Source organism: Hippoglossus hippoglossus, chromosome 18, assembly GCF_009819705.1.
Source record: "Hippoglossus hippoglossus isolate fHipHip1 chromosome 18, fHipHip1.pri, whole genome shotgun sequence".
NCBI classification, from domain to species: domain Eukaryota; kingdom Metazoa; phylum Chordata; class Actinopteri; order Pleuronectiformes; family Pleuronectidae; genus Hippoglossus; species Hippoglossus hippoglossus.
In genome coordinates this window covers 6,688,201-6,713,807 of record NC_047168.1, presented here as the reverse complement: position 1 = coordinate 6,713,807, position 25,607 = coordinate 6,688,201, and the positions used below count along the sequence as shown (strand labels likewise).

At 43.4% G+C, this 25,607-nt stretch overlaps 1 protein-coding gene across 3 annotated transcripts; it reads right to left on the bottom strand.

Annotated features, from left to right (window-relative positions):
• Nucleotides 1–849: 849 nt before the first annotated feature.
• On the bottom strand, nt 850–24,041 carry ppp1r14bb (protein phosphatase 1, regulatory (inhibitor) subunit 14Bb). 3 transcript variants are annotated; one of them, XM_034569562.1, is made up of 5 exons: nt 24,020–24,041; nt 23,347–23,913; nt 4,331–4,414; nt 3,915–3,947; nt 850–3,811 (listed from the first exon to the last, which is right to left on the bottom strand). In XM_034569562.1, the coding sequence occupies exons 2-5, from the start codon at nt 23,545–23,547 to the stop codon at nt 3,743–3,745; spliced, it is 387 nt and encodes a 128-aa protein (XP_034425453.1). In that variant the 5' UTR covers nt 23,548–23,913; nt 24,020–24,041; the 3' UTR covers nt 850–3,742. The 3 variants fall into 3 exon arrangements, with proteins under 3 accessions (XP_034425453.1, XP_034425454.1, XP_034425455.1); XM_034569563.1 differs by lacking the exon at nt 24,020–24,041 and having other exon boundaries at nt 23,347–23,662; nt 23,747–23,941; XM_034569564.1 differs by lacking the exon at nt 24,020–24,041 and having other exon boundaries at nt 23,347–23,654; nt 23,747–23,941.
• Between the last annotated feature and the right edge of the window lie 1,566 nt (nt 24,042–25,607).

The following is a 25,607-nucleotide window of genomic DNA, read 5'->3' as shown; positions in this document are numbered from 1 at the left end:
AATTATGAATCCAGGTACAAAATAAACACAAGAAAATAATAAATAATACAATCTAAATAATTTTAAAAACAAACATTCTAAAATGATCCTCTATAAAACAAGGCCTTTAATTTGTTTTTATTGACCTTTTACATTTTTTATGATAAAGTGAAGAAAAGTTGAATCTGTTGTCGTGGCAGAGTCTGTGTAGTAGATACTGTGATCACAGACCTAATACCAGGAGAGGGATCAGACTCTTTTCTCTGCTCCTGCTGGGACGTTGTCGTCAGGACGATGTGATGCAGTCACCACTGACTGACTGTCCTTGAACAGGGCTGGGCTCACATTTAACCACCGTGTGATTAGAGCAGAATAAGATTTACTTAAAAGAACTTTCAAAATGACTTCCCCTTTATTCTTAGTGTCTGTGTTTAAGTTGTGTGGTCTCCTCTAAATGGCATTTCTGTCTCTGTTCTGTACTGTAGCTTCAATGGCTGGTGAATGTCCTTACATGACCACTAGAGTGCGGTGTCCTACCTTCACCCCAAATGCACTCTATTTAAAATGTAGTTGCCATACTTGTCATTGACCACAAGATGGCACTAAAGTAATGCTAAACCTCAAGAGCCATGCAAATAATACTGGTGGAATTCTTTTCATTTGGACAACAGGGGCTTGTCATGGCAGACATTTTGACTCATCATAAAAGGAAACCCAAGGTGCAATCATTTCTGTAGTAGACTTTTTCATGTGGTGTAAACCTGCTAGTCCTTAAAATGTATCTAAAGGATTCAGGGTTTTTTAAAGTATAGGTCGCAAAGAAAATTACACAGAAGTAACAGTCAAATTGAGAGAGAGAGAAACAAAATGTCCATTTTACATGTTTTTATTAAAGTTGCATAAAAGTGTAACAAAATTGGGCAAAAACAAGACCTGTTGTTGATATTGCTACATTTGTTGGTTGGTTTGATCTAATCATTGTCCCAAAAAAATGCCACCGCTCCTTCAATCCACATGGTTTAGCCTCAATGATAATAATCAGCATATATATAATCATTTTTTTTTGCAATTTTCCCCCAACAGTAAAAAAAACGACCGCTCAATAACAGTCTAAGAAGGTATAATCCAAACCTGGATTTAGAAATGAAAATCCATTCAAATTGAGAGGATTGAGCTCACATGGTTACGATCCGACCAATCACAATGTCTCTGCAGACGGCGCTGGGTTTGGAGGTGGCACCAGGAAGGAGAAAACGCAACCACACCAACATTGATCTGAATGGATTTCTGTTCAGATATATATTAATCCAAGGCCCGGCATCAAGAAGTGTCATGATCACAATAAAAACAGACCAGTATTCAATGTAAATGTAAAGAACGTTGGTTTTTATCTAAACAAAATCACTGTATCAAGGCCTAAGTATTAAACACACACACTTCTACAAAAAGAAACACCAGAATCTCATTTTGTTTTTCAAGAAAAAAGAGAAAAAGGAGCGACCGTAGATCTGAGATTCTCCACGCGCCGCAGTTCTGCTCAGCAACACACGTTTGTGTCACCGTTTTCAAAATGAATGTCTCCCGTTTATTTGGTTTGTGTAACATAAATAATACCTAAGGCAACATCTGTTTTTCAAAAAAGAAAAAAAAAGAAAGGATAGAAGGGGAGGGTGGACAGAGGGAGGAGAATGGAGGAGAGAGGGGATGCAAGAGAGAAAGGACAGAGCAGCACGATGGAAATGGGCCAGAGTGTGTGTGTGTGTGTGTGTGTATTTGTTTACGTGTGTGTGTGTTTGTTGGTGCTGAGAGAGAAAGAGGCAGACAGTGGAGGTCTGCTGTCACCGCAGGTGTTAGCAATTGGTAACAGCGAATGTCACCGCTCCTCCTATTGGCCGACGGGCTTCGGTCTCCAATCTGATTGGCTCAGGATGGGAAACAGATGGCTTATTGTTAGAGATGATTGGCAGTTGCGGCACGGAAACGCGGATCTTGTGTCAGCTAAGGACCATTCGCTCTCCAACTCTATCCTTTTACTCTGCACTCAGTGTGTGAGTGTGTGTGTGTTCACATCTGTGTAAGAGGCAGCTGTGTTTGCTAATGCGTCTCCTCTGCCCCAAGGGTGGCCGGTGTGTGTCCGTGTGAGTGCATGAGAAAGAATGACGGAAGAATAGAGGGATGAATGCATTTAGACGGCTTCATATTCAAAGCAGCGGCCTCCATCGCTCCCATTCTGACGTCTAGTTGGTGGCTCCAATGATGTGACAGGCTGACAAAAAGTGTCCGTAAAGGAGACACGTGACCGCTCCAACGTGACAAAACAACGTGGTGGACTATATGATTTCTTCGAAGAAAGGGGGGGAAACAGTGAGAAATAGAGAGAGAAGGGGAGGGGTTATTAGAAAGAAAAGAAAGAAAAGAAAACACAAGGCAGCTTTGTTTCAGGTCCCCCTGTCGGACTGTCAGTGTGAGCGTGTGTGTAACAAAAAAACAAACTAAATAAAACAGGAACCAGTCCTCTTCTAAAATTCAAATATGTCGTACAGAACAGCAGAATATACAGGCCAGGAAAAACCCCTCACGAGAATGTTGCTGTACATTATGTAGCAACACACACACACGTAGCATTTGAACACACAGACGTACACGTGTGTGTGCAGGCCGCACACACGCAGGGCTTCTAAATCGCCATCTTTGTACAGACCTACGTATCCGAGGAAAGAATTTAAAATCTAGTCAAACACGCCCAACCCAAAAGAATCTACTCCTACTCCTAAAACGATTTATTTCTTAGATGACCGCCGCAGCCAACCAGTGACTTTCTTTTGGGTTCAACCATCGCTCCCAGGATCAAATTGGCCTCTTCGCTGGACTAAAATTACACCGTACAATACTCCTTGTGGTCAGAGGTTCAGATTTTCCTCCCGAAATGACATAGTGCAGTTTTTTCAACAGACACACACGGAAAAAAAGTCTTTAAATGCACCACTGTAGCAAATACCTTTGATTTAAGGTGGAACATTTGCTGTACTGACCCCAAAAAAGTTAAATCTAAAGTCAAGTGAATATTAACTCCACGCCCTCAGAATGAAAAAGACAGCAGCGTAAGAATTAGGGGTTGGTGGCTGGATCGTATACAACTTTCAAATCTCTTACAAATACAATAAGGAATCTCATTGGTCGAGACGTGAGCCACGATTGGCTGCTTCCTCCTTTGAACCCTCCTCCTCCTGTATCGTTCACCCATCCACTCCTTTCTTGGCTTCTGCCAGCTCTTCCCACTCTCGGCTGCTCCCAGTAATTATGGGATTCTTCTCGGCTCCCCTCCTCTTCCTCCTCCGACAGATGGAGGAGCTGGATTAGGGAGAGGCAGAGCCAGATAAAGGGTGAAGGAGGAAAGGCGAGCGCCTGGTATCAGGGCCGATGAATTGCTTGTTGTCGATCAATTATGAGCTCTTTCTTTCTTTGCTGATGGTATTTTACGGAGGAAGTTCATCAAATAAGCAGGGGATGTCAAAAAAATCTGAAATAAAAGTGATTAATGGGACTGGATCCAGGCAACGAGAGAGAAGAGGATGCGATGAAGAGGAGAAAAAAAACAAGAATGGGGATTAGAACAGAGGGCCTAACGACAAGAGGAAGAAAAAATATCCTCAATGGAAGAAATTGACGTTAGAATACAAAAAAGAATGGGGAGTGATAGGGAGAGGTGAGGGCGGAGGCGGGAGGATGCCGGGGAGGAAGGGCAGGAGGAGCAGGGACGCCATCATTTCTTCTGAGGCGTGGAGAGCTTCTGCATCCCTCGGATCTTGTCGAGCAGGTCTGAGACGAAGTCCTACAGGAGGGACAGGAGGGACAAAGCACGTGAGGTGGAGTCAGAAACGAAAACATTGATTTGGGTGCGAGACAGACGGAAGAAAGGAAGAGAGATTTGTTACCTCGGTAGGTTTATAACAGTCAGCCACCAATTCCTGTAAAACAGAGAAGACGGTATGAGATGATGCTGCGTGATGCTTTCAGACCTGCACTGAAGTCCCGACATTTTCCTGACATTTTCCTTACTCTGGACATTTTTCATAGCTTTTCCTGCCAGCTCCGTATTGAAAATGTCTGTAAGCTGCGATTTCCGCAGAAGAATTTATACATCATATCCTGTCTCCTGCATATTCTACCCAAGCGCCGCCCCTCACCTGAACGTTACACATTTTCTACACGTCTGACCCAGCGGTCTCCTGCTGCGTTTTTCATATGTGAAAGGTAGACTCCAGAAAATAAGATCTGGACAGTTCACGTCTAAAAAAAACTGCTCGTGGGGTCCTGAATGCTTTCACTGTAGTACGTAAGCATGTCCTACCTTGACCCTGGTTGCACGCTCAACGTCACTGGGCATATCCAGCAGCTCGTCCACATCTATCTCCAGCTCTGGGATGGCCTCCTCCTGCAACACACACAGTAAGAGGAGAGGACACGTGAGCGCATGCAGAGACAACAAAAACACATTGGTTAGTTAACACGATTCCAGAGAAACCAAAAGTGGCCGCTCCCCGCAAGAAGCTCCTTCGCGGAGAGAAATCCTCATTATCCGCTCTATTCTTAGTGCCTGTGTTTATGTTATGTGGTCGCCTGCAAATAGATCAGCACTGGCATTTCTGATGTGGTACACTGGCTTGGTGTATGTCCTTCTGTGGACACTAGAGGGCGGTGTCCTACCACCACATGTTGTTCAGAACATGACAGCGAAGAGACAAAGACACAGGCAGGTAGACGGTTATCTGTCACGAACAAGGAGAATTGATCAAGGACGCGGGGAAAAGATGTCTCAAAATCAAACAGATCCATCAAACTTTATTCATATAGCACCTTTCAAGCAACTCAAATTGAATTCAAAGTGATTGACAAAACACAGGATCTTAAATTTTTTAATCTTAAAGTTAAAAACATTCGGTTTGAGAGAATAAAGAAATCGATAATGGAAAAGACAACACTAAAAGAAAGTGAAGGCAATAAAATGTAGATAATCATCAGTAAAATGTTGGTGAAACATAAGAGAAGATAAAATACAAACCTAAATAATAAAACCATTAAATAAGGCTGAATAGGTTTGTTTTTAATTCACATTTGAAAATATCAAGCTAAATGCAATACATATCTGTTTAGTTGTTTTTTGCTTATGTGCAAACATGAACTGAATATAACAATATAAAAATGCCTGGTCTGTACAAAGAAAGAAACGCCCAGTTATTCAGTTTTCAATCAACCTTGTGTAGCCTATGTGAAGCTAAATCCAGCCGCAAGTTAGCTTAGCTTAGCATAAAGACATAAGACTGGCGGCTAGCTTGGCTCTGTCGAAATGTACAAACAGCCAATTGTGGGGGTTTTGTTTACGTATGAGTGTGGTATTGATCTTTCCAGCCATTTGCACTTGTTTTTGACACCAGGTGAATATTTAGACATAAACCTAAAACCTGTAATATTAATAAGATGTAGATTTGCCCTAAACGCCGTTGAATCCATCGGGTAAATATGCGTAACATAAATTTTTCTTCCTTGTGAACTGCTGGTTGTCACACTGCTGCCTTTAGTGAAAGCGTGCCTTCTAAATCTCTTGAGGGGAAATCCGCTCAGTTCAATCATCGTGCGATTTTAGAGCTGAGCAGAAACTTAGCCGATAACTTGAGTCTTTTAAAGTTCTCGTGTTATTCACATTCAAGCAGGAAAAGCTACAGGAAATAAAGGTGAAAAACGCAGACTTCAAATTTAAGCCAAGCAATTATTGCCTGATACTAATAAGATGACCCCTTATATAAAAGGCTTATTGAATTGATACTGTTTATTAAAGCCATCACTGAAATGTGCTAATACTATTTTCTTTCTTTCTTTATGTCTCGTCTCTTTCTTTCCTTCCTTCCTTCCTTCCTTCTCCTCAAACCTTCTCTTCATGCGATCAATTCTTTGTCTGATTAATCTGTTGCCGTATTAAAAGTGGTTTAATAGTCTCCCACACGTTCTCCATTTCTCCATCTGCCTCACACACACACACTAGCTCAGTGTGTTCCATCAAAGCGCTTCACCGCTGGCAACAACACACACACACTCGCAAAACCACACACACACACCGTACAAACACTCACAAACCCACACACACACACTCGTACAAACACTCATTTACCCCTCTTCTGCAGCTCAACCGCTCCCCTATATTCATGTCATTCTCTTGGAATCTTGCTCTCTCTCGCTCTCGTCCTCCCCCTTGGTTAGAGTAGCCCACACCAGCTGTCTCTGCACCTGCCCGACTGCCCCCTACTCCAACACACACGCTCTCTCTCTCTCTCTCAAAGTCATGTAGACTCATAGGCAGCATGCTGTGTGTGCACATTTGTGTGGCACATAAACCAAATGGTAGCTTTTTATTGTCGTGAGAACTCCTTCGACATCACACACATTGCCTCTGTTAGACACACCTCACTCACACACCATCACACACACACACACACACACACACACGGATTAAAGAATTATAAAATGATCTTTAATAAGTCTGAGCTGGATGAAGTGTGTGTGTGTGTCTGTGTGGAGAGGGTGGGGTATAAGGATTTAATTCAGAGCAGGACAGTCTGTATGTGTGAGATAGAGACTGGAGGTGACAGACAGACTTAGTGTCAGCAGAGTAACACACGCACACACACACACACACACACCACACACACCACACACACCACACACACTGTAAGTAGCAACACAGACAAATGTGCAAAAACATACACACAGAAGATGAGAGTAAGACTTTCCAGCAACAATGGGACAAATCTACACACACACACACACACACACACACACACACATAAAGATGAACATACAGTGAAACACACACATGCTTACACTGCAGACATATTGAAGCTATCTGATTTACACACAATCTCCCTCACACGCACACACACACTCCAGTCTCACACAAAGACTGATCAGCAGAACATGTGGGCTCTATGTGCTGCTACATGCTAGAATGAATGAAAGAAAGAAAGACCTCCAGTGGTGGTGTGTATATGTGTATTGATGGAACAAATATGATTTGACTTAAATGTCCAATCAATCAGTAGCAGAAAGGAAATAAAAGAGAAATACCAACTTGGCTCTATATTACTTTTAATTGCTGTTACATACTAAAAAATAAATATAATGTACCTGCTGCTCAATGTACTGGAAATAATAAGTGATACTAGTTTAATGCGGCTTACGTGAAAGTGATTTGAGACTCAAATCTGCGAGGGGGGAAGGGGAACGCCAAGAGGAAGGAAGGTAAGAGGCTAAGAAGCATGTTGAGAAGAGGGAGCAGCTGAGATAAGCAGCCCAAAAGAGTAAAGGGAGAGGAGGGAGAGGAGGGAGACGAGGGAGGGATGTTGAAAAAGGCCGGAAGACAAGCTTCAGAGAGGAGACACAAAGAAAGCGGGGAATCACTGGGGAGGATTTCCAAAACAAAGATGGACTTACTGAACTAGTCTGGAGTCTGGAGGGGGTTTTCACTGTTGGCCACAGATGTGATCCAGACTAAAAGACGGCTACCAGTTACTTCCTAACACACACTGCAGGCGTCTAAACAAAGCAGCGATCTGGAGGTAACGGATTTGCTTAACTGCAAATCTCTGTGGCGATCATACAAAACACATCTACATGTGTTTAGGTGTTTGACACATGATACTGCAGCAGGTGCAGTGCAGTAGCGTGTTTTGCCACCACATCCTTCAGAACAACTTCCCTGCTCCGTACCGTAGCTTTTCCACTCTCTACTAGAGGGATGGGCATCTCATTGGTTTTTTTTTAGGCCATGCTTTGACCGCAGAAACTTCCCCCCAGGGCTAGGAACCTTTGGAGGAACTCTTTGTGTTTCCACCAGAGGGACCAGGGTTGAAATAACGTTCCGGGGAAATCTTTTTTACCCCTAAAAATAAATCCCTGCTCGGGGGGTGGGGGGGGGGGGGGTGTAGTACGATACGAAAGTACCCAGAACCTTTAGGGTGGGGCTTGCAGCACTAAACATACCTGATTGGTAGAGGACTCCAGCATTTTATTTCAGCCACCATTTTTAAAAACCTGTACAGAAGAAAGCCGAGGCACTCCTGAGTACTTTTGCTGATATTGAGAGGGAATTGGAAACTGTGGTACTGCAATGATAAAGTTTATGTATAACCTCATCATTGCTGTATAGTGTTCTGCACTACCGCCACCTGGTGGACTGGAGTTGAACATTTTGCTATAGCCGTGGGTTGTCCATATATCAGCCGGCTAATCTCCCCTGGTCTTTAGAGCGCGGTGGAAACACAGGTGAACAACAGTCTGCAAGAAAAAAAAGTTCCTGGGACTAAAAGTTCAGAGTAATTTTAGTCAGGGGCTTTAATGATGATGCTGTGGAGAATGCTAACATTACTCCCATTGGGGATGCATCTTTAAATACAGTCTGTGAACTGGCATACAGACTCATTGTTCTGTGGTCTTTTAAAAGTTTAATTACACCCCTCCAGACGGGCTTGCAAATACAGTTCACACACCATCATCACCACCTCCACTGCGAGAGACACAATGTCTGTCTGGAGGCTGCCTGCAGAACAGAGCAGAACGAGATGTGACAGTATGAGAGCAGTGTGTGTGTGTGTGTGTGTGTGTGTGTGTGTGTGTGTGTGTGTGTGTGTGTGTGTGTGTGTGTGTGTGTGTGTGTGTGTGTGTCATAGTACTATTCCTCTCACAGGGAGCTGTGTCGTGGCTGCAGGATTGGACAGATCAAATAGCAAATAGAGCACCGGAAAAACATAAGCTACACAAACACACAAGTAGGTCATTACAACGAAAAAGTCCTATCATCACTGCTACTGTAAATATCTCTTCAGAGGGGAACTGAGGAGACGGAGGAGGGAAGTTAGAGTTTCTTGGAAGTTCCTTCAAAGAATTTACTCATTATAAGACTGAGTCACGCGTCCGTAGCTTTTATTTTAAATTGACTGACCTCAGATCTGATTCAAAATGCAACATCGAGACTGTGAGCTGCAGATTTGTGTCCAGAAAGAGCCGAGACAAAGATAATGCAATTAGAGGCTGTGCGGAATGAAAGAAGCAGACCTTAGGGTACAAACAGCCAGTAGCCAAATGCTAATAGGAAGCTCAGTGTATATCAACACAACCATATTACATGTAATAAGATGGGAGGAAGCCAACTTCACTGTGGGAGCTCTGTGTGTAAGTAGGTCACAGAGGCCACCTACAAGGATTACACAGCATGGATTCCAGTGGTAACACACTACATTACCAATTCCTATGATAGGATCTGTGTAAACTGTGTGCAAACTTGTCAGCATTAAAGAAACGACGGCAGGGACAGTGTAGATGAAGATAATTAAAAAGTAAGGAATCACCGAGAGGCTCAAGTTTGAACAGCGAACAGCCACTTTTGCTTTCCTGCTGCCTCAGTAACACACCGGGATAAAAATAGTCGGACTTCAGGGTGGCTGTTTGCCGGCGCTGCTACAAAGACGAAAACAATGTTCTGGCTACGCGTACTGTTTGGAGAAAAGAGGAGTGGGGGGAGAAGGAAGCTGGAGACAGAGGGAAGTGATGATGGCTAGGGGCAGACAGGATGGCGGAAGGAGGAAGAGGTAGGGAAAAGTGGGCCACGTGGCGCCGAACAATGTCGCCATTCACTCCGGCTTCCTTCTGCGCGAGTTTGTTGTGACTCGTCTGGCAAAGTGATAATTTATGCACCAGACTTCCTTTCTACTCCATTTGCTCCTCCTTTGTGCTTCACTTGTTCATGCTTTGCCATGTTATTGCACAGGGGCGGTGGAGAGACGTGGGGAATACAGATGGCGAGAGAGGAGAGGCTGACCTGTGAGCTGCACGTTACAAATTTTACACTGATACAACATCACCGTAGCTGTAGCAGGACTCTGTTTTAAGCCCAAGCAGGTTTTTATCATCTCAAGCTCCAATTGGCAGTAATGGAACTGGACACCCTGGTGAACATTCAAATTTCTTCTCCTTTATTTTGACAGTCTCGACTCTAATGTTGCACCTCTTCAGACTCGACGTTATGACGCGCACTGGCACCGACACCTATTGTTTTTTTACATCTTGCAAAGAACTTGCAACAGATATTTTCTTTTCTTCACATAATGCACCTCTGTCAAGATAGCGATGGTTTCCAATGCATTTGTATCAACATACTCGCTATTTTTGGTGAAAATCAGCATAAGACATCAGTGTTTGAAACCAGAACAGCTGATCGTCTGCCTCTTTCAACTGTTGAACATCTTTCATGGATTTAACGCATTGAACTTTAATCATCGGTCTTTAAATGGTCCTTATCCAAAGGCCTGAGTGATAAATCATTCAGCACTTTGTCAATGCTCAAAGTGCAGCTATTGAAATCTGTTATTGTGGAAAAGGATTATTGGTGCAACAAAGACGTAGAGATCACTCGGTTCACTGAGGTGTGCTGAATGACAGATGTGAGGGTGACAAAAAGTAAGAGGCGAGTACAGACATGGAAAGGTTCATGACCACAGAAAAAAACAAACATGGTGGAAAGAACAGAATGTCTTGATGAAATATTTGGATGATGACCAGGTCTGATAAGGATGTGGACAATGGAGAACGCATAATAGCAGAGCAGTTTTTTGATAAAACTTAAATCAGATTGTGTTAACTAAAGACATACTGCTTATCCTTTAAGGCCGCAGAGATGCTAGAGCCATTCCCCTCGGACACTGAACGCAGAAGTTCTTGTAATCAGGAGCTTCAGATTTTCAGCTTTTTTTAAACTATCACACCTTCATTCATGTGCAGGCCTGCATATCAGACAAACACTGATTGAGCAAGGCAGGATGTGCAACAGAACTGGAGTTGAGCTGACACCAAACATATGATAAAAACAAGGGGACTGGAGACATTTAAGCAATTTCTTACTTGTAATTGCTAAACTTTGCATAGTTATGTTCAAGCCAATATGGAAACATTTCCCCTTATATGATAAGTGAAACGAACAATATGTAACTTAGGCCCCTAGGGTTTTTTTTAAATCAAAGCAATAACAAAAAACCTGATGTGATGACATCATGAAGAAGCGTGGGATCAGGGGAAGTTGTTGTTTTCATCACCGTTTCAGATGAATTTCTACATGACCCCATTCAGGCACAAATCATGTTCAATGATGAGCTGATGAAGTTTTATTCACCTCAGGCAGCAAACGGCAATGAAAAATCATGATCCATTATGAGTGACCAATACAAACAGAGGACGGAAAAACTTGCTGTTTGGCTAGCTGTGTGTTTTTCCTTCGCCAATAGTTGTTTGTCCGGAAAGTTGTAGCAGAAGCCACGGATAAACCAGATGTGGTGGTGACCAGAATGAAACGTCCAGTTACCTCGAATGAAACTGGAGATTTCTCTGGGTTTGAAGATTGCTGGAAAACATTTTGGATAATGTAAGTACACAAGTCAATAAAATAAATAGTGGCCTATTCTAAAATGAAGTTGAAAAGCTGCTTGCAAGTCAACTCAAAGTGGTAATTCATGAAACCCGTGTGCCTGATTTGGTCGACTGTCATCTGATCAACACACACTCTCTCTTATATTAATAGTGAGTAGTGAAGCAGACACACACACACACACACACACACACACACACACACACACACACACACACACACACACACACAGTGGAAAAATACTGGGCTTGAACCTGCTTCCTGTCATGCGCCCCCCTGTCTCTTTATCTTCATGTCTGCTTTGATGCCCTCGCTCTCCGGCTCGATGTGCTGCTCTTGTATAAATCACCCTCAGTATGTCTGTAATCGGCCAGTTCATAGCGTTTAAACCACCTTGCTTTGGGCATGATAGCACTTATGACAAAAGGAGAGAGAGAATTTAAGAGTGAGGGAGGCACCGAAGGGTCAGCAGGGGTGTAAGGATTAGGGATGCTTTGTGTCAGTCATCGCCTGCTGCTTTCCATCCCCCTTATCTCGCTCGGTCTCACACACACACACACACACACACACACACACATGCAGACGGTTGCTTATCAGGAATCTGGGTATCCTGCCAGCCTCCTTTTGTCATGCTCTCTGCTCTTACAGCAGTTTGAGGTGACAAAAACATATTTGTGAGATGTGTGACCCCCAGAAAACACAGATGTATACAAGGCTCTTCTTGTTTTCTTAAGCACTGCAGGGGTTTAAATGGTCCTTAAATGGTCCAGCTCACCCAGCTACTTCCTGTGTGGGCACGTGACCTTGGGAGATAACGGGGGAGGGGGAGGTTGAAGGTATCTGTGGGAAGTGGCGAGCTGTGTGTGTGTGTGTGTGTGTGTGTGTGTGTGTGTGTGTGTGTGTGTGTGTGTGTGTGTGTGTGTGTGTGTGTGTGTGTGTGTGTGTGTGTGTGTGTGTGTGTGTGTGTGTGTGTTAGAGTTAACAGGACCACTTTAAGAGGACAGGGTTGACAGAGGGACATTAGTAATGCTACTCTTTGTGCGATTGTGTGCGTGCATGTGTGTTTGCGTGCATGTGCACAATTAATCTAAGTGGTGACTGGCTGCTGTATTGAATATGTGGCCTCACACACAACCGTGAACCATAAACCACAATCCATAATCAATACAATACAATTTGCTTCATCTAGTCTGGAGTATGCAGACATTAACAGTGTGTGTGTGTGTGTGTCTGTGTGTGTGTGTTTGATCTTTATCTCTATTGCACGTCTAATCAGCTAGATGTACTTCCTCCCAGGAAGAATATGACGTCCTGTTTTGAGTCATGTGAAAAACAGAGAGAAGGAGCTCAGCTGTCAGTGTTTTCTTTCCACTAATAAATGATAAAATGTCACAAACACAACTTTCTGTGTAAAACCTCCTGGAGGCACTTGCTTCCTAGTATTATTAAAACAAGATGTACCCATCAGTTCCTACATCCTACCACCGTGTCCATCTGTTTTGACTCTGCGGCCCTGTCAGCCTTCCCGTTATCTCACTCACAGATAGCATGCAAACAGCTCTGTGCTGTAAAGTCAAAAAGAAGCACAGCCTCAAGAGTCTGCCTGTGTGGTGATGTGGCCACGCTGTTGTGTACCAGTGCTGTGTGGGTTGTTTCAGACTTATTGCAGGAGAACGCCAAACCAAACAGGCTCCAAGAACAGAGGAGGTATCTTTATATGATGCCAGGAAACATTCATCACTGTAATTAGACTGCAGGCACGGTAGTTTGGGTCCTTCTTACAGTGCAATTTGGTGACAATAGCATGTAGCATAGTAATAGATTATTAGCGGAAGGAGGGAATGACAGAGCTTCTGGTGCTGTTTTTCATGGTTTGGCCCAAATCTTTCCTCTAGAATAAATAACCTATGGAGTGAAAACGAGCGAAAATGTCCTGTGTGTCATTCAAGCTTGTCTCTGCTTCAGCAGCATACATCTCTCCAGCTGAAGACTCTGGTCCAGGACAGTGGGAGCACAGACAGGCAGGTTGCTTAGTGACAGACAGATACGCCAGCCAATAATTTAATTTGGTCTGTGAGTGGCCACAGACACGTCTTTCTTTTATTTAATTTTTTTCCAGACGACTTTATCGGGACGTAAAGAGGTCTTTAAAAAATAAGATAAAAAGTGTTTCAGCTAAAAGTGCCACAGGGTGAAGGTCTTAATAGAAGTTTAATCTTCAATCACTCGCACACATACACACAATCACACTCGCTTCAAAATCTGTTTGTGGAGTTAAAACATGGAATGTCACCCGACCTTGACCCTTTCCCCGAAAAGCTGCCCAGAGTCATTGCTGCCCCGCTGCACGGTTGAATGATTCACACATCAGCTTGTTTGGCCTGAGTCAACGGTTCAGTGGTTTCTGTGTGTTGACTGGACATGTCTGTGCTGCAGCCTCTCCAGAGACACACACACACACACACACACACACAAACACACACATACACACTTGTTGGTCCCTCAGGGTGACAACCAGCCCTGGGAGGACAACTGCCAATGCTGCCAGGGCTGGAGCTCGGCCACTGTTTAACAAAAATTAAACAGAAAATTTGTCTCTCCCATTGAACTGTCAAGCAGCAACTAAAATTCACCTACGTACAAATTCACCTGCTGGGGGTCACATGGAGACACAGAAATCAGAAGGCTGATGAGGATTTCCATGTTTTTGAAATTCAACTAGTATTTTTTAGCTTTGGAGCAATCGTGGATAAAATGTGATCTTGATCATTGTTTCTAAATTGTATTTGATTCCTGGAAATCATCTTGGGACCCTCCTTCTGTGTCTCGTGCCCCCCCCCCCCCCCCCCCCAGGGTGTCCCGACCCCTAGTTTGGAAACCACTGTCTTAGGGGAGTGCAGTGCAGACACTGAACAACAAAACGTTAGCACCAAAATCGTAGAGACACAAAGATAGTTTAAGGCCCATTGAGTCTTATAATGTTTTAAAAATTAAAAAAAATGTTGATGCCTTTTCATTAGCAAACACACAACACACACACAGAATCCCTCTATTGACAAACGACAGCATCTCAAGTGCCCACTTTCACTCTCCGTCTCCACTTGCTCAATCAATTACAAATGATCATAGGAGCAAACAATCAATAATACAATAAAACAGAAACACATCCAGAGAGAGAGAGGAAGACCACACACACACTATGGCTGCATATTCAAAATGACATGGAAAGTATAACGATACAGGGGTTAGGATTCGATATATTTGGATATATTGATACTGTAAAATGTAATATATTTCAATTTTTTATTCTAATTCCTGGAATTCCTCTGAGTCCTCTACAAGGCCCCTCTAGGAGCTAGGGGAGTCATTACCACTACAATTGGACTGAAAGAAGAGATTATGTGCAGATTAAAAAAAGAAGGCATACAAACAAGGATTACAGCAGATTATCATTATGTCACTCTTGGCGACATTCATTAGTTAATTTGCCATGCCATTCTCTGGGTGACTTAATCCTTTGTTGTGACAGTTTGGAGCGGGAGGAGAGTTTGACTATGTGGGATCAGCTCTCATTTAGACATATTGTTTCCATCAGTTTAAATCCAAACTTTTCACACAGTAATTTCCACGTAAAGCCTTTCAATTAATTCTGCCATGACTGGGATAAAATCCAAGTGGGATCGGGGATTAGATGTTATTAGAATTCTCTCAGTGATCAGTCATCAACACGACCTCTGACTTTGTGAACACTGGTGACGTTTGTTTCCATATTCAGTCAATCAGCTCCTGGATGAAAAAAACAACTCACATGGTGGCAGCTGCTTCTTTCTGTCATTTCTCCTTTCAAGTCATCACATGTATTAATTCTTCAGAGTTTAATGATTTAACACTTGACATGTTCAGTCAATACTCATTATCATCCTGTCTGTGTGTGTGTGTGTGAGACCAAGCACCTTCCTGTCAATCAGACACTTTGCCCAAATATGGTCAGTTGTTCCTTCCTCCTCAGAAACTACACATCCAGCACAAAGGGTGTTAAATAATAAAATAACATATCAAATAATGTATCATTGATTAGATGAAAATGGAAAAGAGCAACATCTCTATTTCTAATCCGCATCTGAGCTGAAGATTCTGAACGATCTGACAGAAGTAACAGGTCACATTATTCCTCCAGCTACTTGTCTGTCAGGCTGCCAGCTGTCTGTCCATCTGTCCACACATCTCTCATCCATCCATCCATCTCTCCACACAGCCGTGCCATTTCAACCAGCGTGTGTGTGCGGTTGTTCATAGCAGCACGAGAATCCTTCCACATGACGTCTAAGCACGCCATAGATACCACGGAAGCTTAAGTTAGGTTTCCCGCTGTGGTGACCTCATGGAGGATACGCGAGGCCAACATGGCGCTGCGTTCCTCTCACCCTGCGACCTCTTTAGGTCAGTGGCTGTCTGCCGGGCTGAGAGGGACATCAGGTCAGGGAGTCACTGGCAAAGCAGTCTGTACCTGACGGCGCATGACTTATTCCCCTTCTGAAAGCTACAGCTATTTAATATTAAAAGTCACATCCTCAGTCTGTCATCAATAGGTAAGTTAGTGTGCACTGCTCCTGTACTGTCTGTCATTGGCGTATAATAAACACATTATACAGGCAACACAATGGAAGACGGTGAATGAAGCCATTAACTCAAATCTGCTTCCCTGCAATTACAGCTAAACTGGTATCTGCTCTTAATGCACCTCCTGGGACTAAAATACTTTCCCCAGTGAATGTGTGTTACCTCACTCTACCTGCAGGCACTTGGCATAAATCACAAAGAGACTCTGTGTGGTGATGACTCCGTACCAACGATCCATGCCAGCTGCCGCCAACTGTAGTCGCAACCGATTTAATATCAGGACGATGGCTTAGCTTGTTTCATTGTTTTAATATGGTTTTAGCATGGAGGCCCGTGAGCGAGCATCGCCAACACCCTCATATTCATCGCTCATTTAAAAGTGCTGTTCGGCTACAGCCCCCTGGAGCCACGTTTAGCAAACTGCAACACTGTTATGGCCTGTTTACCTTACAAAAGCATCCGCATGAGTGTGTGAGCTTTCACAAAACGGCATACGGTCTTAAAATGCAAGAAGGGTATAAATGGATAACACCCTTTGTTCCTTATGACCTTTCTCATTCAAACAAGCTGCCGTCTGCCGTTAGATTCACCGAGAGCAGCTCAGTTTCATAATCTATCTCCAGACACGCCCTGCACCACATGTGATCTTTACGGTAAAATGGTTTTGTTAAACCCTGTATTGTTTAAGCCCTTCACTTGGCCGGGGGCCTGATCTGTGTGACAGAGGGTGGAATGACAAGCTCATCGAGCTTAGCTAGTACGGAAACATAATACCGACGGGTTTACAAGGTGGGAAGGTGTCAGGCAATCAGTATGTACTGTGCCGTCAGGGTCATGCCGGCTGACACATGACAGTGATTGTGGGAGACAACAGAAGACACTGCGACAAACAGAGTCCGAAAAAATATGAAACAAATGTTGAGTATATATGCTGTTGATGAAATATATGAGTTCATCAACTAAATGCATTAAACACTGAGATTTAAGTAGAGCCTCATTTATCTTGATAAAATTGGCCAATATGAGGCTTTCACTGATATATTAGTGTCAGTGTGTAGGTTTAAAAGTTTTATTTTGCAGCATCAAACATGCAAATAAGTCTATTTTCTTATTTCAAAATCTATTTAAGGTTAAATTGTTAAATATCAAGCCTCATACATTTTCTTGTCATAAGGGTTTGATAACGACATCTGGAGAATCATTGCTAATACTAATACAAATATCAGCTGATACATCAGTATTGGCAATTTTTTACTCCCAAATATCGGTAATAGCAGTCAGGCTCCACATTTTAGTAAAACATTTTGTTGAAAGGAAGAAGATGATGAAAATGTATGTCTTCTAAATATCCTGCTCTTCTCATTCACTCGCTTTTCCCCCATAGATGCAATGTATTATATTCTCTAATCCTGACATTAACCAAACCTTAACCTCAACCTGACGTTTATGTTTCAACTATCAAACGTGAACATTTTTAACAACTTTAAAAATGACTGAGAGCCAGCATGCTGTCTCCATAAGGACCTGTGAGTGTGTTTGTGTGAATCAACAGGTGTGTGTGCGCGGGGCAAATGGTGCTTTTGAGTGAAAGTTAATATTGTTAATTTGTTCTATGTGTTTACTCCTTTCTCGCAAATTTCCTGTGACAAGTTCTATGAACATTCCACTGAATGACTCACATCCCTCCTTCTCTCTCTCTCTCTCTCTTAATCCATGCTGTCTCTTGCTCAACGTTCTTCACTTCCTTCCGATCTTACTCACACGCCGACCAAAAAAGAAACAATAAATGCTTAGTCTCCCTCACTCACAACATTCTTGGCCGTCTTTTCTCCTCTCTAACTTTATTCACCCTCTAAAAACACTCACATGGTCCGTCAGTGGGTCAGACAACATGCTGACTCACCCCTCCGTCAAACAGGAAGACAACTATGCATGTGTAGGACCACATGTAAGCTATTAACGTGTGTGTGTTTGTGGTGCGGGGGGTTTACAAAGACACACTGGAGTCTTTCACTCCCGCTGTGTAACAACCACTCTTTGTAGTCACCCTCTTACATACCCTGAGCGAAACAGGGTAATACTGATTGGTATTCAGACCTTGAAGTGCACGGTTTTAAAACACATGTTGCATGACTCGTGTGTGTTCCTGTGCCCCAGTGAAGGAGGCCAACTTAATTTTCAGCTATGAAATTACAGCTGTTCCCACAGTCAGGCTTCCCCCAACCCAGTTCCTTCTAGTGACTTACTTGTGGAGCCACACAACAACAGGATGCATCGCTGCTTTAACTGTTTGTTGTTGGACACGACAACAGACTCAGGGACTAAATATGACCAGAGGAGCATTTACTGTTCATTATGGTGTGTTTGTGTTGTAAAGAGTAGAGTATGAACAGAGCATTTACATTTCCTGTGTAGTCTGGATTTATAAGACTTATTGAAGGATACAGATGCATTTCCTTCATTTGATAGAGTTTCAATATGTTTTTATAGGAGTAAATTAGTTTTATTGTTGAATTTAGACACTTTCTATATAAAGGAAATATTATATATTTTATCAAAAGACATATTGATTGCTTTATTTTGACTGCATGGGTTAACTATGTAATATATTATATTATTTCCCCCACAACTGTGGACTTTTCCCTTCTTTGCCTTTGATAAATTCGGGCGTTTTTCTTATGTAGCGTATGTGATGTTAAAGATATAATATGTAACAATTCTTCATTAAATATCTAAAAAACAACTAGATCCATGTTGTATATTTTGTTGACTCGTTAACTTACATTATCAAAACGTTTCCAACAATGTTCAAACCCAGAGAAATCCCCAATTTGATTCAAGGTAACAAGACGTTTCATTTGGCTCAGTGTAGATAGCAGCAATAACAGTGGACACATGTTACAAAAACACTCTCTCCCTCTGTGACATCCCTGCCTACTCCAGCTACATTTTCCTTCCCCTCTGCTTTTTTTCCCCTTCTCTTCCTCTGTTCACTGCATTCCTGCTCACCAATTCTGCCACTGTTCTCACTCGTATCCCCATCTGTGTTTATGTGTGTGTGTGTGGCCACGTAGGACCCTGGAGTTTGGGGATTGGTCCGCCCACTCGCTCCACTGTTAACCATGTAGCTACTGGTTAGCTCCAGTGCACTCATGCTGAAAACACAGCAAACTGAAAGAAAATGGGTCTTTACATGACGAATACAATTTTAACAGCCCAGTTACCATGGAAATGGAAACAAGCCTGGAGTGAAGCTTAATAATTTTACTAGAAGGGGAGTCGAGGAATTGATGAGTCCAACCCCCACTTTCCTGTTCCCTAGAGTGAGCTCAAACTCACTTAGCACCTCATACACAAAGCCGGTAATAGAGCGGGGGGGGGCGCTGTAACAACAGAGAATGTGTATATACAACTTATCTATAAGGAAACACTCCCTGATTTTATTATGTGAAACTTAACACTTAAGTGTTTATATTTCTTAAATTAACACAGTTTATAGTTGGGTTTGAGACATAAACTGTGAGATGGAAGGGGGATTGTGGGATTTGGAGTCTCTGTTGCATCAATTCTGAGGATAGTTTAAGATGTGTCGGGGGAATTTAGGACGAAGGTCGCGTCAGAAATCCCTCGGACATCACTTGTAAATACGTCGTCGTTGTTGTTGTTGTTGCTCATGAATTAGTAGGAAAATAATCTGCTACAACTTTCAGTTCTTTTCAATCAAGGCTTTTCTGTTTGCTGCTGCTTCGATTAACTCACATCTGAGGCTTGTTGTTAATTTATTTTTATTCAGACATGGCACAATTTAGTTTTACCTTCCAAAGCCTGAAAGACAAGTTCCCTTATGTTATCATAAGGAAAAAGGAAAAAATTTGTTTGGTTCACGATGAGACTGTGGCGAGAATATATCGGGCCGCCACAGTATACATGATTAATGGGAAGCACTGCTTAGACATGGTGAGGGAGAAATCAGCCTTGGTGGCGTTAAATGCTGTCAAAGAGCCCATCTAGTTTTCCATACAGTCGATCTGTCAGTGTTAATGTTAGTATGGGTTAGCGTGCAGTCCTACTAATAGTCTGTATATATTTTGAATTAAATCCATATACAAAGTCGATTCATATACTTAGTAATAATGTAATAATTTTTTATTCCAGGACCATATCCACATTTTCCAAGTAGCCCCCTATTGACCGCAGCACAACTGGAGTGTTTCTTATGCAGAGCAAATGCCACATTAACATCAACTGCAGGCATTTATTAAGCCCCTGCTAATATAATAACTGGATGGCTCTAATTATAATGCAGAATAAATCAGGGGCTTTTTCGAAAATGATGCAATTCCTCGAAGCTTCGTTTCATGAAATGGACACAGCCCTTTTTTTATTCCACTCCACGGTTAACCAACATAAACATTTAACCAGCCTTGTTGCCATGGAATCATACGACGGCTCGGCTCCTCACTTTTAACCATAGCAACTCTGACTGATAGGCTGACTAAGTGGCTATGTGGATGGATACATCATAAGCAGCATCGCAGAAATGCCCGGCCGACTGCTTGTAGCATTTTTTACAGGGATTACATGAATGGGGAAAATAGCTCATTATGAATTCCCTGTTGAACAAAATCCGTGCCGGTGTGTTAAATTGTTGAAATGTGCATCCACAATAGGAGAGAGAGAAAAGGGGGGGGGGGGGGGGCTGATAGATTGGGAATAATGATGGTGACAAATGAAAACCGTGGATTACAACGAGTCGGAACGAAAAGAGACATGGAGAGAGAAAGGGCGAGATGAAGAAAGAAAGTGTGCTCCTTGTCTTTGTCGGTGAACAGGGTCGTCCCAGTTCCTGCTCTGCTCCCTGACCGGCTGAAGCTGCCTCTCTGGTTACACTGCTTGGTAGCACGTGCTCCACATTTCCCCGTCTAAATGAGCCCAATGTGTCTCCATCAGTGAACCGACTGTAAGTTAATCTCTTTGTTGTCTAACAGCCTCGGCGGGGACGGGATACGGACAATGAAAAGGGGCGAACTACGGTGGACGAACGCCAAAAATAGGAGGAGTAGGAGGAATGTGGGTCCAAAAAATGTGAGATAAATCATTAAAGTTGCACTAACACTTATAATCTGAAACAATGTAAAGTGTCCATAATAAATCAGCACAGGGCTCAGGTCTCGCTATCTAGAGACGACAGATACCGTCACTGTGCGTCCATCGGCGAGGGATTTTTCTGGACTCTTTGTGCGACTGTTTGTGAAGTTGAAAAGCAGGACTCATAATACACCATCAGTGCATTAAAGCGTGCATGAGTGGAAGACTGAGTGGACGAAGGAATGGTAGATGAGTGACAGAAGCAATGAATGCCGTGAGACAATGAGGAAGAGAAACATCCATCTTTGAAATTCAAAATGACAAACAATGGATTCAGATAATATCTAAAAAAAGATTTGTCGAAATGTCATAGTACTGCAAAGATTTTCTCCTTGGCACATTTTTGTCGCATAGCATACCATTACTGGCGGACAATCAAAGCACCCCCCGATTTGAAAATCCTCTGCAGGTCCATTTAATCACCTCTGCTGGCACATGAGCCTCTGGCATATCCCTGCCACTTTATTATCCACATCTCACGGGATATCCCACACACTGCCACAAAAGCCCTCACTGCAAGGGGGCAAGAAACTTAGCAGAGACAAACATGGGATGGACGACTTTATCTGGTTTTCTTACGTCACATGATAAGAGAGGTTATCGATTTTTGGACTTTGCCGCGAAATTTACCCTATTCATTCACTGTGGCCTGGGATAATATATGATTAGAGTTTGTAAGAACATCACAAAGTAAAACTGCATTACTTTTACTCTGTAGCTCCAAAACTTGACTTCTTCAAGTTGGAAAAAAAAAAAAGGTGTGAGAAAGTGTGATTGCCCCTCTTCCACTTCTCTACCTCAGCCTACAAGGAATTCTCCAAACCTGTTAAGTCGTTGTATTCCTCACGCTAGGAATAGAATGTGGGTCAATGCCAGCTCAGTGGAGTTGACATGAGCTTACCAACTACTGACGCCAGCAGCCACACCACAGCTGCCGCCAGGTTACATTATCACTGCACGGCTCTAACGTGTGTCACTCTGACCACGGGTCTGATGTTTGACAGAGCAGATCATTTTACCCCCCCCCCCCCCAGAGGTATGGAATCTACTGCTAGTTTCTTTCTTGTTTGCACTACCACATTACAGTAGCTCACTCCCTCTCACTCAGCTTTCAGACATGCACTGGACTCCGTAGTTCCTCCGTATTTGCTCTGGAAATATCAGAGTGAGATGCTCCGCAGTTTCTACGGACCTTATCCGCCAGGTCCCCTAGTATAATGTCTGCAGAAATCCAGGAGATGTCCTGCCTCTAAGCTTCTAGATGTCACATATCTAGAAGATGAAGATGTCAAGAGAGTTTGTGGCGATAAGAGCTGACAACAGGGTTAGGATGCTGTAAACAAGATCACGTGATCTTCGCAGCGGAGTTAACGCGTCACTTCCTGCCTCCGCCTTCTGCAACCTACTCCACCTCTCACCTGAATAATGCGGAGGATTTGTTGCTGTTGTGAACGCGTCTGTGCAGAAAAACCTCCCGCTGCATTGTGCACGTGTGGAAGACAAACTCTGTAGCCAAATCTCCAGATTTTACCCCGAGGTCATGTCTGAAAACGGCTTCACTCAGCTTTAAACTTTCAAAGTTTGAAAGTAGGAGACAGGAAAGGTCTTTGGTTTATGCAACAAAACATAAACCAAAGACAAAAGGTATTTCTTTACATTGCTATATTGGATTACTATTAATATTGCACGAGATGCATTTACAGGTGTGCTTTAAATCAGCTCCAGCCAATCAGAGGGGGGGACAGGGGCAGTCCATTTCACGATCAGGACTATAAATCTGCGTATTCTACATTTAGCCAACCTGTGGGTGGAGGAGTGAGGTTCAACCACAGAGCTTCTCACACGATTTCATCACTTCTGGTGCTGTGCTTGTTCCCCATCATGCCCCTGCCTGCACCACCACGTGTACTTGTACATGGCCCTGATACTCTACATGCTACCGGAGGAGCGGAGCTAGGCCAGCAGCGACAGAAGGGCCCTTTAATGTCTCTTTGTCAACAGTTGGCACACAAAGAGGAGCTGATGGACAGACTCCACCACCACCACCGGAGCCCTATTACTTAGCAGAGCCGCCGGATCGATGGCTTCGATCGGTTTTGCATGCGGGGTTATTGTAAGAGGGGGTCTTTTACCTCACAGTCGTACAGGTCCGTTAGCTGGTTGATGATCCACTCCTCCAGGTTCAGCCGCTTCCTCAGCTCCTTGCGGTCGTATTTGACGGTGACGCGTCCCTGCTTCCGAACCGGCGTCTCCGGCTCCTCCGTGGTGCCGGCCGGCGTCTGGAAGTACACCCGGGGCTGAGGGCTCGTCTCCGGGCTGGTTACGGCAGCCATGGTCGCTTGTTTCTCCAGTGGTGGTGGTGGTGGGAGAAGGGGGGGTGAGAAGAACCGGGGCTGGCGTGGAAGGAAACGAGGCGAGAACAGAGGAAGAAGAGGAAGATCTGTCCGGCTGGAAACAAAAACAACAAATTACGCACAAAAACCAAACAGATCCCGAGTGGAAATGTCCCCCTGAAGAAACAAGCGCTGGAACCTGATGCGTTTTGTTGTCCGGGGAAAAAGACACAGAAAAATGGGCTGAACGACGAGAGTAACCGGCTTATTGTTCTATTTCCAGCAGGCAAACTCCGCTTATATAAAAAGAGATGGCAGCGGCCTCAACTCTTCTCTGAGTACAAAGAGAAACACTCGTCTCTCTACCTCCCTCTCTTACTCTCTCTCTTCCCCTCTCTCTACCTCCCTGACTCTCTCTCTCTTCACGTCCCTCTACCTCTCTCTCTCTCTCTCTCTTCCCCTCTCTCTCTACCTCCCTGACTCTCTCTCTTCCCCTCCCTCTCCCTCTTCCCCTCCCTCTCTCTCTCTCTATCTCTCTCTATCCCCCTCTCTAGCCTCGAGAGGCGCGTGCATGCGTGCTCTCTCCCACTGGTATCAAGCACGAGCACAGTATGCAGGAACAAACTTACAAATTATTCTAGAGAATGCCTAGAACCCCCCCCCCCCCCACACACACACACACACTTACAGATTTGACCCCCCTTTACAGCTTATGATATGCTTATTATCGATATGCCTGAGCGAACTATGGACATTTAGTTTTAGTTTGGACTTGGTGGCCAGTTTATGGTTATTTTTAATATTTTTAAATTGCAAGATAAGAGACAATACATGGAATACAAGAAGACATGTACATAAAGAGTTGTGCATGGGTGTAGGTGGTGGTGGGGTGTGTGTGTGTGTGTGTGTGTGTGTGCACCAGTTTGGGTCAATGGTGGGGAATAGTATTTGAGAGGGGAGGGGTTGGATGGAAAGATAGGAGATAGAAGAGAGGGAATAATGAAAGAGGGAGAAAAATTAATTTAAAAAAGGGGTCTAACAGGACAACCATCCACAGAAGTAATGATAAGGTCAGTGGGAGTCCATCCAGGCCAGGAGATCGGGATCCAGAATAGGTCGCCCGGCTGAGTTGAACTTACTAACCCTAACTTATTTTACATTAGAATGATGGCCCATGTCGACATCGACCAGCTACAGTTTTTTTTTGTTCAAGACTAAAGAGGCACTGAGTTATAATATATAAATACAGAATCATTGTGTCGTGATATTATCGTTAACACCAGAAGTTCGCAATTTTTTGTAAGTTAGCCAAGATAGAAAATATTCCGGGGACCCCTTTCAGATTTCCGTGTTGTTGTCGAACACGTCTTTGTGCTCTCACCCCACCTCGAAGTCCTTATGCACAGTCACCCATTCAGACTCAGTCAATAGCTTTAACCTTTGACCTCCACTTTTTGTCCTCCACAGTTCATCTCCGATCTATCCCCTCTGAGAGCCCATCATTTATCCAATTCAATTGAATTTTATTTGTCACAACATACATTATCTCAAAGCACTTTAAATAAGATTATGGATCAAGGATCAATGGATGTCTTTATTGTCCGTGTTTGGTAATTAGTAGAACACACAGCATTATCCACACAGACCTCTGGCTGAGCACAAGAGATGGAAAGTAAATACAATATTAAAGACTTGAAACTGACTGCAGAGTCTCAATAAATAAAAATCACAATACATTATTTGAAAGGCCAATGGCAGCTGAGACAAATGACTTTGTGTATCTATCTGTCCTGTATAGAGGCTAACTGTATGTGAAGCCAGAGAGAAACAGCCTCAACCTACAGAACATGGGACGGCAAGGGTCCGACAGAAGTGCAAGGTTGAGGCCTCAAAGTATCGTAGAGAAACCAACAGTTCTGCCTCGACCGGTTTATGTATTTATCTTTGTGTGCACATAGTCATAGTGCATCGTGCTGCTCTTTTTGTCTTCACACAGTGCTTACACAAGTTTCCAGTTTGCCCCCAGGCCCTAACTGCTTCAAACATGCTCATTTGACTGG

Excerpts from the sequence above, each read along its gene's own strand:
- ppp1r14bb (XM_034569562.1), bottom strand. The coding sequence starts at position 23,547 with ATGGCTGCCGTAACCAGCCCGGAGACGAGCCCTCAGCCCCGGGTGTAC. Across the intron at positions 4,415-23,346 it reads CGGACCTGTACGACTGTGAG|GAGGAGGCCATCCCAGAGCT; the intron begins GTAAAAGACCCC and ends TGTGTGTTGCAG. Across the intron at positions 3,948-4,330 it reads AGCGTGCAACCAGGGTCAAG|GAATTGGTGGCTGACTGTTA; the intron begins GTAGGACATGCT and ends TCTGTTTTACAG.